Below are 12,762 nucleotides of genomic sequence, written 5' to 3'. Positions count from 1 at the left end.
AGAGCTGAGATTTGCATCTAAGTCTTTGTGACCTCGAAGCTTGCAGGCTGTACACCAGGCCCTGGGAGCAATGACTCGGAAAGGCGGCAGGATGGGCCCTGTGGCACCTTAGTCTGGCGTTGTCCCCCCAGATGGTGGTCACCCTGCCACCCCCGAGCCTTTGGCCACACAGGAGCCTTGAAGGTGTGGCGGGCAGGGCTGGGTACCCCTGGATGATATGGAGGGGCCCAGACAGTGGCCAACAGTCCTGGTGAACCATGATGAGGGCATGCGTCTTCTGCCAGTCTCAGAGTCACTGTAAGGGTCCCTGTCCTCTCCTGCTGCTCCGTCCCTGCCCTGATGTCTGGCTGTTCCTGTCCCGTGGGGCTCAGAGGGCATGGGGCCACAAGGAATGTGTGGGGCAGGGAGCCAGTTGTCCCCTGCGAAATGGTGTTTTCCGAGCAGCCCTCCCTGGCAGTTGGGCTGTGGTGTGGGCAGTGGGCCCTGACGGTCACGTCCCTGTCTCTTTGTGCCCTGCCCCAGGTGTTCAGTGACATGACTGTGGGGGAAGGAGAGATGGTGTGTGTGGAGCTGGTGGCCAGTGACAAGACCAACACGTTCCAGGGGGTCATCTTTCAGGGCTCCATCCGCTACGAGGCGCTCAAGAAGGTGTACGACAACCGGGTGAGTGCGGGCAGCCTCATGGGTGCTCTCCCAGGCCCTGGGATGGCAGCTCCACAGCCTGCCTTGGTCCATACCACGGGGCCTCCCAACCTGCTTCTGTGAGATGTCGGCCACTGGGGACACCGGCAGCCCCTTGGGGTCCTCATAGGCGCTCCCTGCCCTCTCACATCACCCTTCATGGTCGGCCTCAGCCCACAGGACCACTTGCCTTCATCTGAAATGTGAGCGGGGACTTCCTCCTCAGTCTTTCATTTCCTGGGAAGTGACAGCTGATGGTGTCGCTGTCACCCCCTTACTGCCCTTGCTTCCTGTGACTGGCCCTGGGAGTGCTCTGAGTCACCCCTGACTGAGCAAGCGGATGTGGGCAGGCCGTTCTCCTGCAGTGGGTGCCATCCGCAAACAGCCTCGCTGCCAGCCTGAGGCCCTGTCTTCAGCCTGGTGTGTGGTTCACTGGATGCTGGGAGGGGCGCCAGGCAGGGGTGTGGGTTCATTCCAGCTGCCCCACCTGCTGGTCCAGACCCTCCCTCCTGGGCAGCCCTCGGGGTCACTCCTTGAGAGATGGTCACCCTAGCTGTTCATGTCCCGGGGAGGGGCCCCATGGAGACCTCCCCACCTCCCTGACTCAGGCTGCTCCTGCCGGCCCACAGGTGAGCGTGGCCGCCCGCATGGCACAGAAGATGTCGTTTGGCTTCTACAAGTACAACAACATGGAGTTTGTGCGTATGAAGGGCCCCCAGGGCAAGGGCCACGCTGAGATGGCGGTCAGCCGGGTGTCCACAGGCGACACATCCCCCTGTGGGACGGAAGAGGACTCCAGCCCAGCTTCGCCCATGCACGAGCGGGTAAGGGCTGCAGGGCTGGGGGCGGGGCCTCCCGTCCCTCAGGTTCACTTCCCATTGTCTCCCCCATGCTTATGGCCTCCTGGGGACGTAGGTGTCATCGTCCCCACCCACCAGTGTACAGGCCGAGGCACTGAGCATGCAGAGGCCTGAACCACCCAGCCCTTCTCTTTGCCCAGCGGTTTGTACGAGGTGCTGCTGCGGGGGAGGCGTTCCTGCCTTGCAGACCTGAAGGGCTGTGCCTGCCCAAGGTCATACAGCAGGTTGGTGCTGGGTCAGAGCTCTTTCTGCCCCTCTGAGATGCCACAAAGCCAGACTGAGTCCACAGGGCCAGTGGGCAGAAGAGACTGGTTAGGGACCCAAGCCCGGCCCTGATGCCTGCCTGGGTGAACCTGCTGGGTGAGCGTGGGCACATGGCCGGCCTTCCCCGGGGAGTCAAGATGGGGATGATGGTGACTGGGGGTCAGCCAGAGCATGCAGAGGTCTAGCCCACCCAGCTCTTCTCTTTGTCCAGCGGTTTGTATGAGGCATTGCTGCAGGGGAGGCATTCCTGCCTCACAGACCTGGAAACCAGACTTGCCACATTGCCATAGGTCACAAGCTCTCTTGGGATAGCCCCGGGCTTGGGGCCCTGCTCTGTCTAGGCCACCCTCCTTCCCCAGGGTGGGAGGCTGAGGTCAGCAGCAGCTTTGTTCACCAAAGCCTTTGGTGGGCACAGACAGGAGAAGGCCTCCAGCCCACTGGCTGCTTTGCTCAGCCCGTGTCTTCCAGAGGGGCTGCCCAGAGCCATAGGTCTCGGAAGGGGACAGGTGTGCTGCACTTGGGCAGGGGGCGCCCTGGGCACAGGTCCGGCCTCAGTCTTGCCCATCTGTTGTCCAGGGGAGATGCTGCCCACAGCCGGAATCCTGCTCTGCTGCTCTCATAACCTTGGATGTGTCTCTTTTCCCCTCCAAGCCTCAGTTTTCTCATCTAGAGACAGGGCATGCGGATGCCTGCCCCTTGAGTATTTATACGGGAGGCTCTGAGGAGTCCGGGGCTTGGCCCTCAGGAGGATTCTCAGGAGGCAGCTGCTGTAGTCGCTGTTGCTGTTGACCTAGCATGGGAATGTAAACAATCATCCCTGAGGTGTGCCTGAGATGAGGGAGTGTGCATTTGTTACACTTTTAATTCTAGAAAGATCTTAACCATGCATATCTCCAGGTGGTCAGATGTTGGTTTTCTATCTCTTGTGTATACCTTTTTTTGATCTTCTGCAATGAATGTGTTTTACAAGCCAAAGGCAGCAAGTGCTATTTTTTCCAAAGATGGGTGAGAATTCCAGGCGGGGGCCTCTCTCTTCTTTGGAATGAGGTGTTTTATATTTCTGAGTTCATTTCTGAGATAAAGGGCCTGGTTCTTCTCCCTGGTTCTATATGATCCCCTGGGACTCTGACAAAATGTGTGTGTGAAAGTCCTTATGAAGATGTGGCCTGAGCTCTGGGCTGGAGAAACCCGGGTACTGCCTCCAGCCACAGCGTGAGGGCTGAGTGACCATAGGTCACTAGACCTGCCTGAGTCTTGGTTTTCCCGTCTGTCCAATGGGAGTGGCTGTGAGGGGTGTGAAACCCCCTGATGCCTTAGCGGCAGGGCAGCCCTGTGGTTCGGGGGAGGGACATGCTAGGGTCACACAGAGTCAGCAGCAGAGCTGGCCCCTGGGGACCGCCACCTGTGCTCCCGCTGTTGCCTGTCTTCTTCTCCAGCGGGGTCGTCGGAGCCAGTGCGTGATACATGCCGACTCTGTGTGTTGTGGTTGCTGCTGTTTGTTTCTTTTATCTTTTAAAAACCTTCCCCGGCTGTGGGAGCACCATCTTGAGCCCAGCAGCTGCCAGGACTTTGGTGGATGTCGGAGCCATGACGAGGAGGCTGACGGGGCTCCCGAAGTCTCGGTCCCAGCTCATCTTGCTCCTCAGATTCTTGTTGGCATGGGGAGGAGGGAGGAGATGGGCCAAGTTCCCTCTGCCTGGAACGCCCTTCCCCCCCTTCTTCACCTGGCGAACTCCTACTCGTCCTTCAAGACCCAGCTCCAGCGGCATCTCCTCCAGGAAGCCTTCCCTGATTTCCCAGTCTGTGGATCCCTTTTGCCTCTGTGCTTTGTGTATCCTGTGCTTCTCTTTCTCTGTTTCCACAGCCAGCATGCTGTCTATGGTTGTCACTCTCTGAGTCTGTCATCCCCAGCAGATTGTGAGCTCCTTGAGGGCAGGGACCTGCCATGTGCCTGTCTGTTCTTAGTGCTGTGCCTGCCTGGCCCTGAATGTTTGGTGAACAGAACCAAACGTGACTGGAAGTGGGGAGGAGGAGACAGAGACCTGGAGCTACTTAGCACAGTACTTCCTATGATGGATGGTGGGAGCGAGACGGATGGGACCACTTCAGCCCTGAGCAGTAGGGGGAGTAGTGTGGCCCTGGGGGACAGAAGACGGGGCAGCTGCTGGCCTGCTTGGTGACCACAGGCAAGCCAAGGTCTCGGTCCTTGCCTTAGTTTCCCCATCTGTCAGATGGACTGACGCTAGCCCCTGTCTCACGGAGCTGGGAAGCTTGGTGGGTCTGTGTGTGGGGCGGGTGCTTGCTCAGCGTCAGCACCTGTTGTTACTTTATGCTTGAACAGCCCCTATCCGGTGTTGGAGGCCCAGAGGAGGGGTGGTCTTTGTGTCATTAGCGTCGGCAACCTGGTCCCTCCTCAGGCAGCACTGGTGTCCAGGTGGCCTGCTGGCCCCTGGGCATCTTCCAGTCTCTAGGCCCCACCTAGCACGGGTCGGCTGGGGGCTGGGTCCACCTGGCCGAGTAGCCTGTTCCCTGGGAGCTGCGTTGGGTTGTTTGAGGTGGGAGAGGAGGGGCGTTGGGACCCCCAGGTCGGGGGCTATTCTGCTGTTCTTGTGACTTGGGCTCCTTGTTCCAGGTGACCTCCTTCAGCACGCCCCCAACCCCAGAGCGGAACAACCGGCCCGCCTTCTTCTCCCCGTCCCTCAAGAGGAAGGTGCCGCGGAACCGGATCGCTGAGATGAAGAAGTCGCACTCGGCCAATGACAGCGAGGAGTTCTTCCGGGAGGACGACGGTGGAGGTGACCCCTCACTGTGTGCCCTAGGCCCCCGCACCCTTCAGTCTCCTCTTGATCTAGACCAGTGATTCATTCATTCATTCATTTGTTCATTCAGCAACACTTAAGAGAGTAGGTGCCATATGCCAGGCACCCCTCCGGGAGCTGAGGGTAGAGCTGGGGACAGACAGAAATGGCTGCCTCCGGGGGTCCTTTCCTGGTGGGCCTAGGCGTCTCCTTGGCAGAGTGCTTGGAGCACAGATATGCAGCAGGTTGTCAGTTTCAGGGGATTCCTTACCTTTCTCATGCTTTCAGCCTGCCTAAGGAAGGAGACCGTTGGGCGATCTGATGGCTCCGCACACACGGGGTGTGAAGGGAGAGAGGACGCCCCTCCCCTGTGCTGCCGTGGGCCAGCTCACCCTCAGGGTGTGTCCCAGCCCTCCTGGCTCTGTGCAGCCTCCCAGGGCCATGCACTCTTTGGTGACAGAGCTGCCACCTTGTGTGGCTTCCCCTCTGGCCTCCCTGTGCCCCTGTCCAGCAGCCTCCAGGCGTCTGTGCCTGGGTGTTCCCATGCCCGTCAGTCCTGCCCAGGCATAGTCTGCACTCTCTCCTGAGCATCTGCACCTGCTCCTTGTCCTCACTCGGACTGTCCGGAATACAGGAGTCATTCCCAGAGCCTGGGGAGGCCACTGGGCAGTTTTAAGCAAGGAGTGACACAATCAGGTTAGCATATTCAAAATGCCACTCAGCAGTCACTGTGGGAAATGGCTCCTGTGGACAGGGATGGTCATCAGAGACAGGTTGGGAGGTTCTGCCACCTCTGCTAGCATAGACCGCGTGTGTTCCTGTCGTCCTCAGAACCCAGCGGGCACCTGGCTCCGCAGTGTGCATGTCTGTTGAGTGTATGGAAGTAAAGGATTGGCCGGGCACTATGGCTCATGCCTGCATTTAGGGAGGCCGAGGTGGGTGGATCACTTGAGGTCAGGAGTTTGAGACCAGCCTGGCCAACACGGTGAAACCCCATCTCTACTAAAAGTACAAAAAATTAGCCGGGTATGGTGGTGCACGCCTATAATCCCAGCTACTTGGGAGGCTGAGCCAGGATAATTGGTTGAACCTGGGAGGCAGAGGTTACAGTGAACTGAGATTGAGCTATTGCACTCCAGCTTGGGCAACAAGAACAAAACTCAGTCTCAAAAAAAAAAAAGGAAGTGAAGGATTTGCTGACAACTCCCACTGAGCACCTCCCCCAGCAGGGAGCTGGGGCTGCAGCACTGATAAGAAGAGGTGGCAGTCTTTGTCCTGACCACTGGGACCAAGAGGCAGGGTCCCTGACTGCCCAAGGCCCTGGCCCAGGTCAGGGACTCCAGCACTGGCCTCAGCCTGCTCTTGTGTGAACTTGGGCCAGCCACTTCCCTACCTGCGCCTGTTTCCGAATCAGCAAGAAGTGTTGATCACTGCCCGAGTCTGCCTCTCTGGGGCAGGTTCCCCTAGCCTGGACCGCACGACTGGGTAACGGCGCGGGTCAGCCCAGCCTTGCTGCTCCCATGCCCTGCAGGTGGCGGTGCCTAGTTCCAGGGACAGGGCCCACGGATGCAGAGAATTACACAATGTGGTGTGTGCCAGACCCCCCGGAGGAGACTAAACTCCAGACAGAAGGGAGCGATGAGGGGGTGGCCAAAGAAGTCTTCCTGGAGGTGGCGGCATGGGTCTGGGCCCTGGAGGAAGGGGGAGGTATGTCAGAGGCAAGGAGGCGGCAGCTCTTGCTGGAGGTGTGGGTGCTGGCGTGGGGGTGTTGGTGAGGAGTGCCCTGTCCTCAGTAGAGTGTGGCCTCAGCCTGGACTGGGAGCTGGCCTCCTGCTTCCCCTGCAGCCCATGCTGTGGGCCTTGACCCGGCCTTCTGTCCTCCAGCCGATCTGCACAATGCAACCAACCTGCGGTCTCGGTCCCTGTCTGGCACGGGACGGTCGCTGGTCGGGTCCTGGCTGAAGCTCAACAGAGCAGATGGAAACTTCCTTCTCTATGCACACTTAACCTACGTCACTTTGCCGCTGCATCGGATTTTAACAGGTAATGCTGGCTAATGCGGGGACACAGCCGCACCTCCTCATAGCCAGCCCTGCCTTCAGAGCCCTGGGTCTTTTGAGCCACCTGGAGTCATCCCGCCCGGTCCTGTTGGTTGGGTTTCTCTGCAGGGCTCTCGGCCTCCTTGTCTCAGGCTTTGGGTGGAGTGTAGCTTTCCCAGAGCCAAAGTCCTTTCTTTGCTCAGCTTTCTGGTGCACCTGCTGCCACCTCGCCAACCCAGGCCTGCAGCGGCCGTGACAGGCCGTGGCCCTGGCCCCCACACCAGCTTGTCCCTGAGCCGCTGCATGGTGCACCACGGCTGCAGGCCCCTTTCCCAGTCTGCAGGGTCGGGATGGTGGAGACTGCATCTCCCCGGCAGTCTGTGAGGCCTGGACAGGAGATGCGTGAGTGGCCGAGGTGGGTTCCTTTAGAAGTGGCACTGGCGTGGCCGTAGCACTCACTGCTAATGAGTGTTGCTGTTTATGTTCTTCCCTCCACTGGCCCTAGACATCTTGGAAGTTCGGCAGAAGCCCATCCTGATGACCTAGCTGCGTGCGGAGCCTGCGCAGAGCCCCGGCCGGGCCCAGCCCTGGGAGTGCTGCCAAGTGCCTACCTGTCCACCGCCACCGGGGTCTTCTGTGACACGCCAGCGCTGGAGCCGCAGCCAGGCGGGGCCACTCGACTCCCGGGGCCAGGGCCGACTCCACGAACACCAGCCCAAACTGAAGTGCCTCTTCCCTCCCCTGCTGGCTCTGCTCCGCCCTGTGCCCCCCGCCCATCGCCCCCCACCCATCTCTGGAGAGCCCTCTGCACCCAAAGAGGACCAGAGATGCCAGCGGCCATGAGAGAGAGCGGGAGGAGCAGCCGATGTCCAGAGTGGGGCCAGACCGGCATGTCCATGTGCGAGTCCCCCAGCAGCAGGCAGAACCACCCAGCCAGGGCACTCAGCGCATCGGACTGTCCACGCCTTGAGGAAAAGCAGTTGAAGGTTTTGTAATGCTGTGTGGGTGAATCTCAGTACCCGAGTCAGTCCCAGCCCATCCTCCTGGTTTACCACTTTGTTCTAATAGGAGATGGGAACACAGGAAGTTTGATGGCCTTGCCCTGGGCTGGGATTACCTCATCCACGCCCAGTTCCACAAAGGCCTCCAGCTGAGCAGACGGCCCGGATCCCGCCAGAACGGCCTTTTGCTTCCAGCCAAAGAACACCGCCAACACACACACCTCCAACCTGGGACATCCCACACTGGGCCTCGGACGGAGGGACCCGCAGAATTTGGATTCTGGGGGTAGTCGGGAGGCCTCAGTAGCCAGGCGGAACAGGCTGTCTGCCAAAGGGTGTCTGATGTGGGGTGGGGCTGGCATCCTCCTAGGAAGGTTCTAGGTGGGACCCCATCTTCTGGGGGCGGGGGTGTCTTTTCATCTTCCTGGTTTCCTAGAGCTCACTTTCTTTGATGGAGTGTGCTGGTCCCATCTCTCAGACCAGCTCACTGAGGCAGAGGAGTTGCTCAGAGGCTCACACAGGCACTCCCATCAGTTTGTGTGAGCAGCCGCCCAGCCTTGGCCTGGTCCAGCATGAAGTAGTTTCCATCTGCGAGGATGCCCGGTGCCCTCCCCAAGAGCAGGGCTGTCCCCTACCCAACTGGGAATAAACTGGAAGCTGGGTCTCTTTGTTGCTATGTTTTTTTTTTTTAAGTCCCCAGGAATATTTGAGGGGTTCCAGTGATGTGTTTAGGGGTCTTTGTGGGGGAAGAGGAGGGGCTTGTTCTCCTGTCTGTTTATTCTTTGGGCTCCGGGAACAGGGAACTACTTTGGGGCTTTCTCCAGACTTTTGTATGTTGTTATTAAAAGCGAGCTATTGCATTTCATTCTGCCTCAGTTTGCCCACCTGTGAAATGGGGCTGATACCACCTACCTCACTGAAGTCTCCAGGGTTCAAGTGTGTGGCTGGGTCAGGGCGCAGTCACCCGTCATGCTACGTAGGTCGGGTCCGATGTTAGAATCCTGGGATGCCCATCTCCCCAACGCCCTTTGTGATGACCTAGTCTGAGACTGTGCTTGGTAGGGGATCTGAACATTCCTCTCCTTCTCCAGCAATGTCCACTCAGGCCTGACCGCTCAGCTCTGCTCGATTTCATGTTCCAAACCCATGTCTTAGGGCAGCACAGAGCCAGGTCATGTCATGCCCCAGTGTGGGGACAGAGCCTCAGGGAGCCCCGAGCGTGGCCCAGCCCTCCGGCCCAGCCCCATTTGCGTGCTCTCTGGAGATGCCAAACGCTGTTTCCAGGCTTGTGTCCATGTGGCTAAAATCCACCTATTTCTTCAGGAACTTTGCCCCTGCTTGTTCTGGGGGTCTTGGGAGCATACAGCCCTGACAGCTCCTCCGTGGGAAGATGAGGCAGTCCGGGTAGTGAGCAGCACGGCAGCCTGCCCTCTGTTCTCATTGGTAAGGGGCATGAGAAGGTTATCTCCCCTGGGGCCAGCATCGGCCAGCACTCCTGGCTGGCTCAGGGAGAGCCGGGCTCCTCTGTAAGATGGTGAATGTGATGGTGAACGTTAAGTGCTGCCTGCCTCACGGGGTTACCATGAGGATCAGTCACAGTGGCGTGTGAAAGGGCTTCCTGGTCACAGAAATATGTGCAAACCGTGGTATTTGAGAGATCAGCCCTCAATTTGTCAGATATGTAAATAAAGCACATGGTGGGCTGGCGGTTTCATACCCAACACATAGCACCTACTGTGTGCAGGTGCCGATCCGACCCCATCTTACAGGCGAGGAAACCACCACACAGGGACTAGGGAACTGCCCCAAACAGAACAGCAAGAGCTGGCGATGGGAGTCAAACCCAGGCATGCGGGCCCAGCCTGCATGGTGAGCCCCGCTGTGCTGCCAGGACAGAGGGACAGACGCCTAGTGGAGTCCGCCTTTCTGAGTCCTTACAGCCCTCTCCAGAGGGTGCTTTTGATGCCGATTTAAAACTTGCTCAGAGCCACCTGGCCACGAGAACTAGACAGGAAGGTTTGTTTTTCCAAAGTCACAAATGACATGTGTAAAAAAGTAATAGGGTAACAAGTGGTGGGGCCAGAGCTAGGGTCCCCAAAGTCATGGTGTTGGCACATTTGTACTTATAAGGCCATCTTTAATTTTTCTGGGAACACGCCTGCCTCTTGTGTAATACGGGGAAGATCACGCATGGTGACAGCTAGGTTTCCTCAACAGAAAACTGCTTTAATCCAAACCCCTTTTAAGACATATTGGGGCTGGGTATGGTGGCTTACGCCTGTAATCCCAGCACTTTGGGAGGCTGAGATGGGCAGAGCACCTGAGGTCAGGAGTTCAAGACCAGCCTGGCCAACATGGTGAAACCCTGTCTCTACTAAAAATACAATTAACCGGGCGTGGTGGTGCATGCCTATAATCCTAGCTACTCGAGGCTGAGGCGGGAGAATCACTTGAATCCAATAGGCAGAGGTTGCAGTGAGCCAAGATCGCACCATTGCACTCCATCCAGCCTAGGGGACACAGTGAGACTCTGTCTCAAAAAAAAAAAAAAAAAGACATATTGATCTTTAATCCCAAACTCCCTTTAAGGCATGTTGGTCTTAAGGGGATTTGGGATTAAAGCAGTTTTCTGTTGAGGAAACCTAGGTGTCCCTTTTTAGGACATTAAGAAAGTCATGGGGTGGGCTTTTTCATGGAAAGGAATGTGATGATCGTAGATTCCGACAGGTGATAGATGGTCTCCATTCACACCCTTCCTTTGAGTGCCTGTAAGTTCAGGTAGTGGCCGTCTTCCATTCTGATGTCCTACTGGAAGGGCTTAGCTGCCTGCAAAGACAGCCAAGGCTCATCATTTCAGGAGATTATTTAAAACCCAAGTAACAGGTAGTCAGAGAGCAAAAGGAAGCAAGATCCTCCAAGCCAAGTCACCTTGGAGGCAGGCCGGGTTGGCGGGTGGAGTCTGCTCACTTTCGGATTCTTGCAGACTGTGAATGGACCCTCCGCTGAGCTGCCCTCCACACGGAGTCACAGGAAGGGTATATAAAGGCTTGTTCCTCAGGTGCCCTCCCACAAACCAGGATCTGTTTTTGCTGTGTTAATCACAAATAGACTAGTTGGTAGAAGACTTTTGAAGAACAAAGTAAAACTTTTTTTTTTCATTGAAGGACGTCCCAGAGGAAAGGCCGTGTGCAGCTAGTATATTCTAACGACTGCCTTTTGGAAAAAGGGTATTTGACCATGTCCTAATATGGTGGTTTTAAGTTGTTGGCCCATATTCTTTGAAGACATATTAAACATCTGCCAACTTTTTAGTGAACTTAACAGGTTTCGCTGACGTTTTTCTCAATTTTCAAATTTAGGTGGGATTTGCTTTCATGTCCTGTTTCCAAAACCAAGTTTCTTGACAGCACATTGGTTTTTCCTGTTCACTTGTTCTAATCTGCATCAGAAAGCAGAATTACTGTACTTCCATTTGACAAATGACCATGTGATAGGACCAGGACCCTAAGAGATAAGGAGATGCAAGTGCCCTTGAGCTTGAATGGAAGCAGCCTCTGGAGGGGCAGCCATGGTCCTTCAAGGGAGAGCAGCTCTTCAGCAGGTGGCCAGAGTGCCACGTGACTCTTTGCAGACGATCCCTGGGAGCCAGGTGACCGGCACCTGGGTCTTTTTTCTTTTTCACTGGCTAGCTTGATCCTCAGTGGCAAAAGGACCCCATCCCTTTCTCTGAGCCCTGGAGCACTCCTTGGGACACCAAGTGGCCTCAGGTCTGGGTTCAGAGCTCCTCCCGTAGGTGGAGCCTCAGGAGTGGAAGCAGCTGCTGATGGGTGGAGTTTACAATTTCCTTTGGTTCCTAAGGCAGGTAGGCATTTGCACTGTTTTGTTTCCTCGAGCTCAGCAGATCAAGTAACAGTGACCCTGCCACCCCACAGAGCCCCTGGCGAACTTGCTTTCTTCCCCGCTGTGGTCCTTTAGTCCCTGCTCTGTGGAAGGCCAGGCAGCTTAGGTGTAAATAGGTATCCTTTATGGTTTCCAAATGAATCATTTGTGTGAGAGCAATTAAATCTGCAAGACAACCTGTTGAGATTCTTCACTACTTTGAGGCTAATGATTTCTACAAAATGTATTTTAGCAAAAACGCCATGATGGCCTAAGATTGGTATGCTAATTGCCAGTGGTAGTTCCATAAGCATTACCAACAGCTTCTTTAGTAACCATCTTCCACGTCCAGTAGAAATCTTTTCTAGGCGGTATTTGTTAGTTGCCTGTTAGCTTTGCTTTATGATTTTATTTTTCTTTTAAAGGCTGTTTTGCATATTGAATTTTAAATTCTTTTTTTCTGTGTCTTCCTCTCATGAATTTTTACTTTTTTCTGTAATGGGTAGTTCAGGGTAAATACAGATATTATAACAAAGCAACAATTTAATGATTGAAGCTTTATTTGCCCCCAGTGATTCCTTAAAGTTTTTTTGGAGCTTTCACACGAGCTACTTTTTTTTGAACTGGAGCATGTTGGAGGCAGAGATAAATCACCCTGTGTGCTGGCTTTGCCTGCCGTGAGCCAGGGAGGAGTCCGAGAGGAGGTGGGCGCATCAGTGACTGGGGTTTGGCCAGATATGCCATATTTGCAGAATTAAATCATTTCAAGATGCATTTCAAGGCCTGGTATGGTGGCTCATGCCTGTAATCCCAGCACTTTGGGAGGCCGAGGTGGGCAGATCACTTGAAGTCAGGAGTTTGAGAGCAGCCTGGCCAACATGGTGAAGCTCCCATCTCTATTAAACTAGAAAAATTAGCCAGGCGTGGTGGTGTGCACCTGTAGTCCCAGCTACTCGGGAGACTGAGGCAGGAGAATTGCTTCAACCCGGGAGGCAGAGGTTGCAGTGAGGTGAGCTTGTACCTCTGTACTCCAGCCTGGGCGAAAGTGAGACTCTCGTGTCTCAAAAAAGAAGATGCATTTTAAGTTTAGCTCTCAGCCTCCACGAAGTGTAGTGCACACCCTTTCAGTTGTACTATAAAATTTCCCAAGCTTTTTCAGAGAACCTCTTAGCCCTCGCAGAAGTGGAACAACAATGGAATAGAAGCCAGGAATCTCAAGTTCAGGGTTTGCAGGCTCCCA

At 55.8% G+C, this 12,762-nt stretch overlaps 1 protein-coding gene across 4 annotated transcripts in view; it reads left to right on the top strand.

Moving 5' to 3' along the window:
- The window catches only part of KIAA0930 (KIAA0930 ortholog), a 43,760-nt gene extending 35,252 nt beyond the window's left edge, over positions 1 to 8,508 (top strand). For 3 of the 4 annotated variants that reach the window (XM_012449476.3, XM_012449475.3, XM_012449477.2), the window contains exons 6-10: positions 523 to 663; positions 1,311 to 1,505; positions 4,438 to 4,600; positions 6,488 to 6,646; positions 7,148 to 8,508. In XM_012449476.3, coding sequence (XP_012304899.1) covers positions 523 to 663; positions 1,311 to 1,505; positions 4,438 to 4,600; positions 6,488 to 6,646; positions 7,148 to 7,188 — 699 coding nt within the window. In that variant the 3' untranslated portion in view covers positions 7,189 to 8,508. Of the gene's footprint in view, positions 1 to 522; positions 664 to 1,310; positions 1,506 to 4,437; positions 4,601 to 6,134; positions 6,311 to 6,487; positions 6,647 to 7,147 lie in introns of those variants that run through there. The other variant, XR_002478184.2, reaches the window with a different exon arrangement.
- Positions 8,509 to 12,762: the final 4,254 nt, after the last annotated feature.

This window comes from Aotus nancymaae, unplaced genomic scaffold (genome assembly GCF_030222135.1).
Source record: "Aotus nancymaae isolate 86718 unplaced genomic scaffold, 86718_ANA_hifiasm-v0.15.2.pri h1tg000076l, whole genome shotgun sequence".
In the NCBI taxonomy this organism is placed as follows: Eukaryota; Metazoa; Chordata; class Mammalia; order Primates; family Aotidae; genus Aotus; species Aotus nancymaae.
This window is presented reverse-complemented; position numbering and strand designations above follow the sequence as displayed.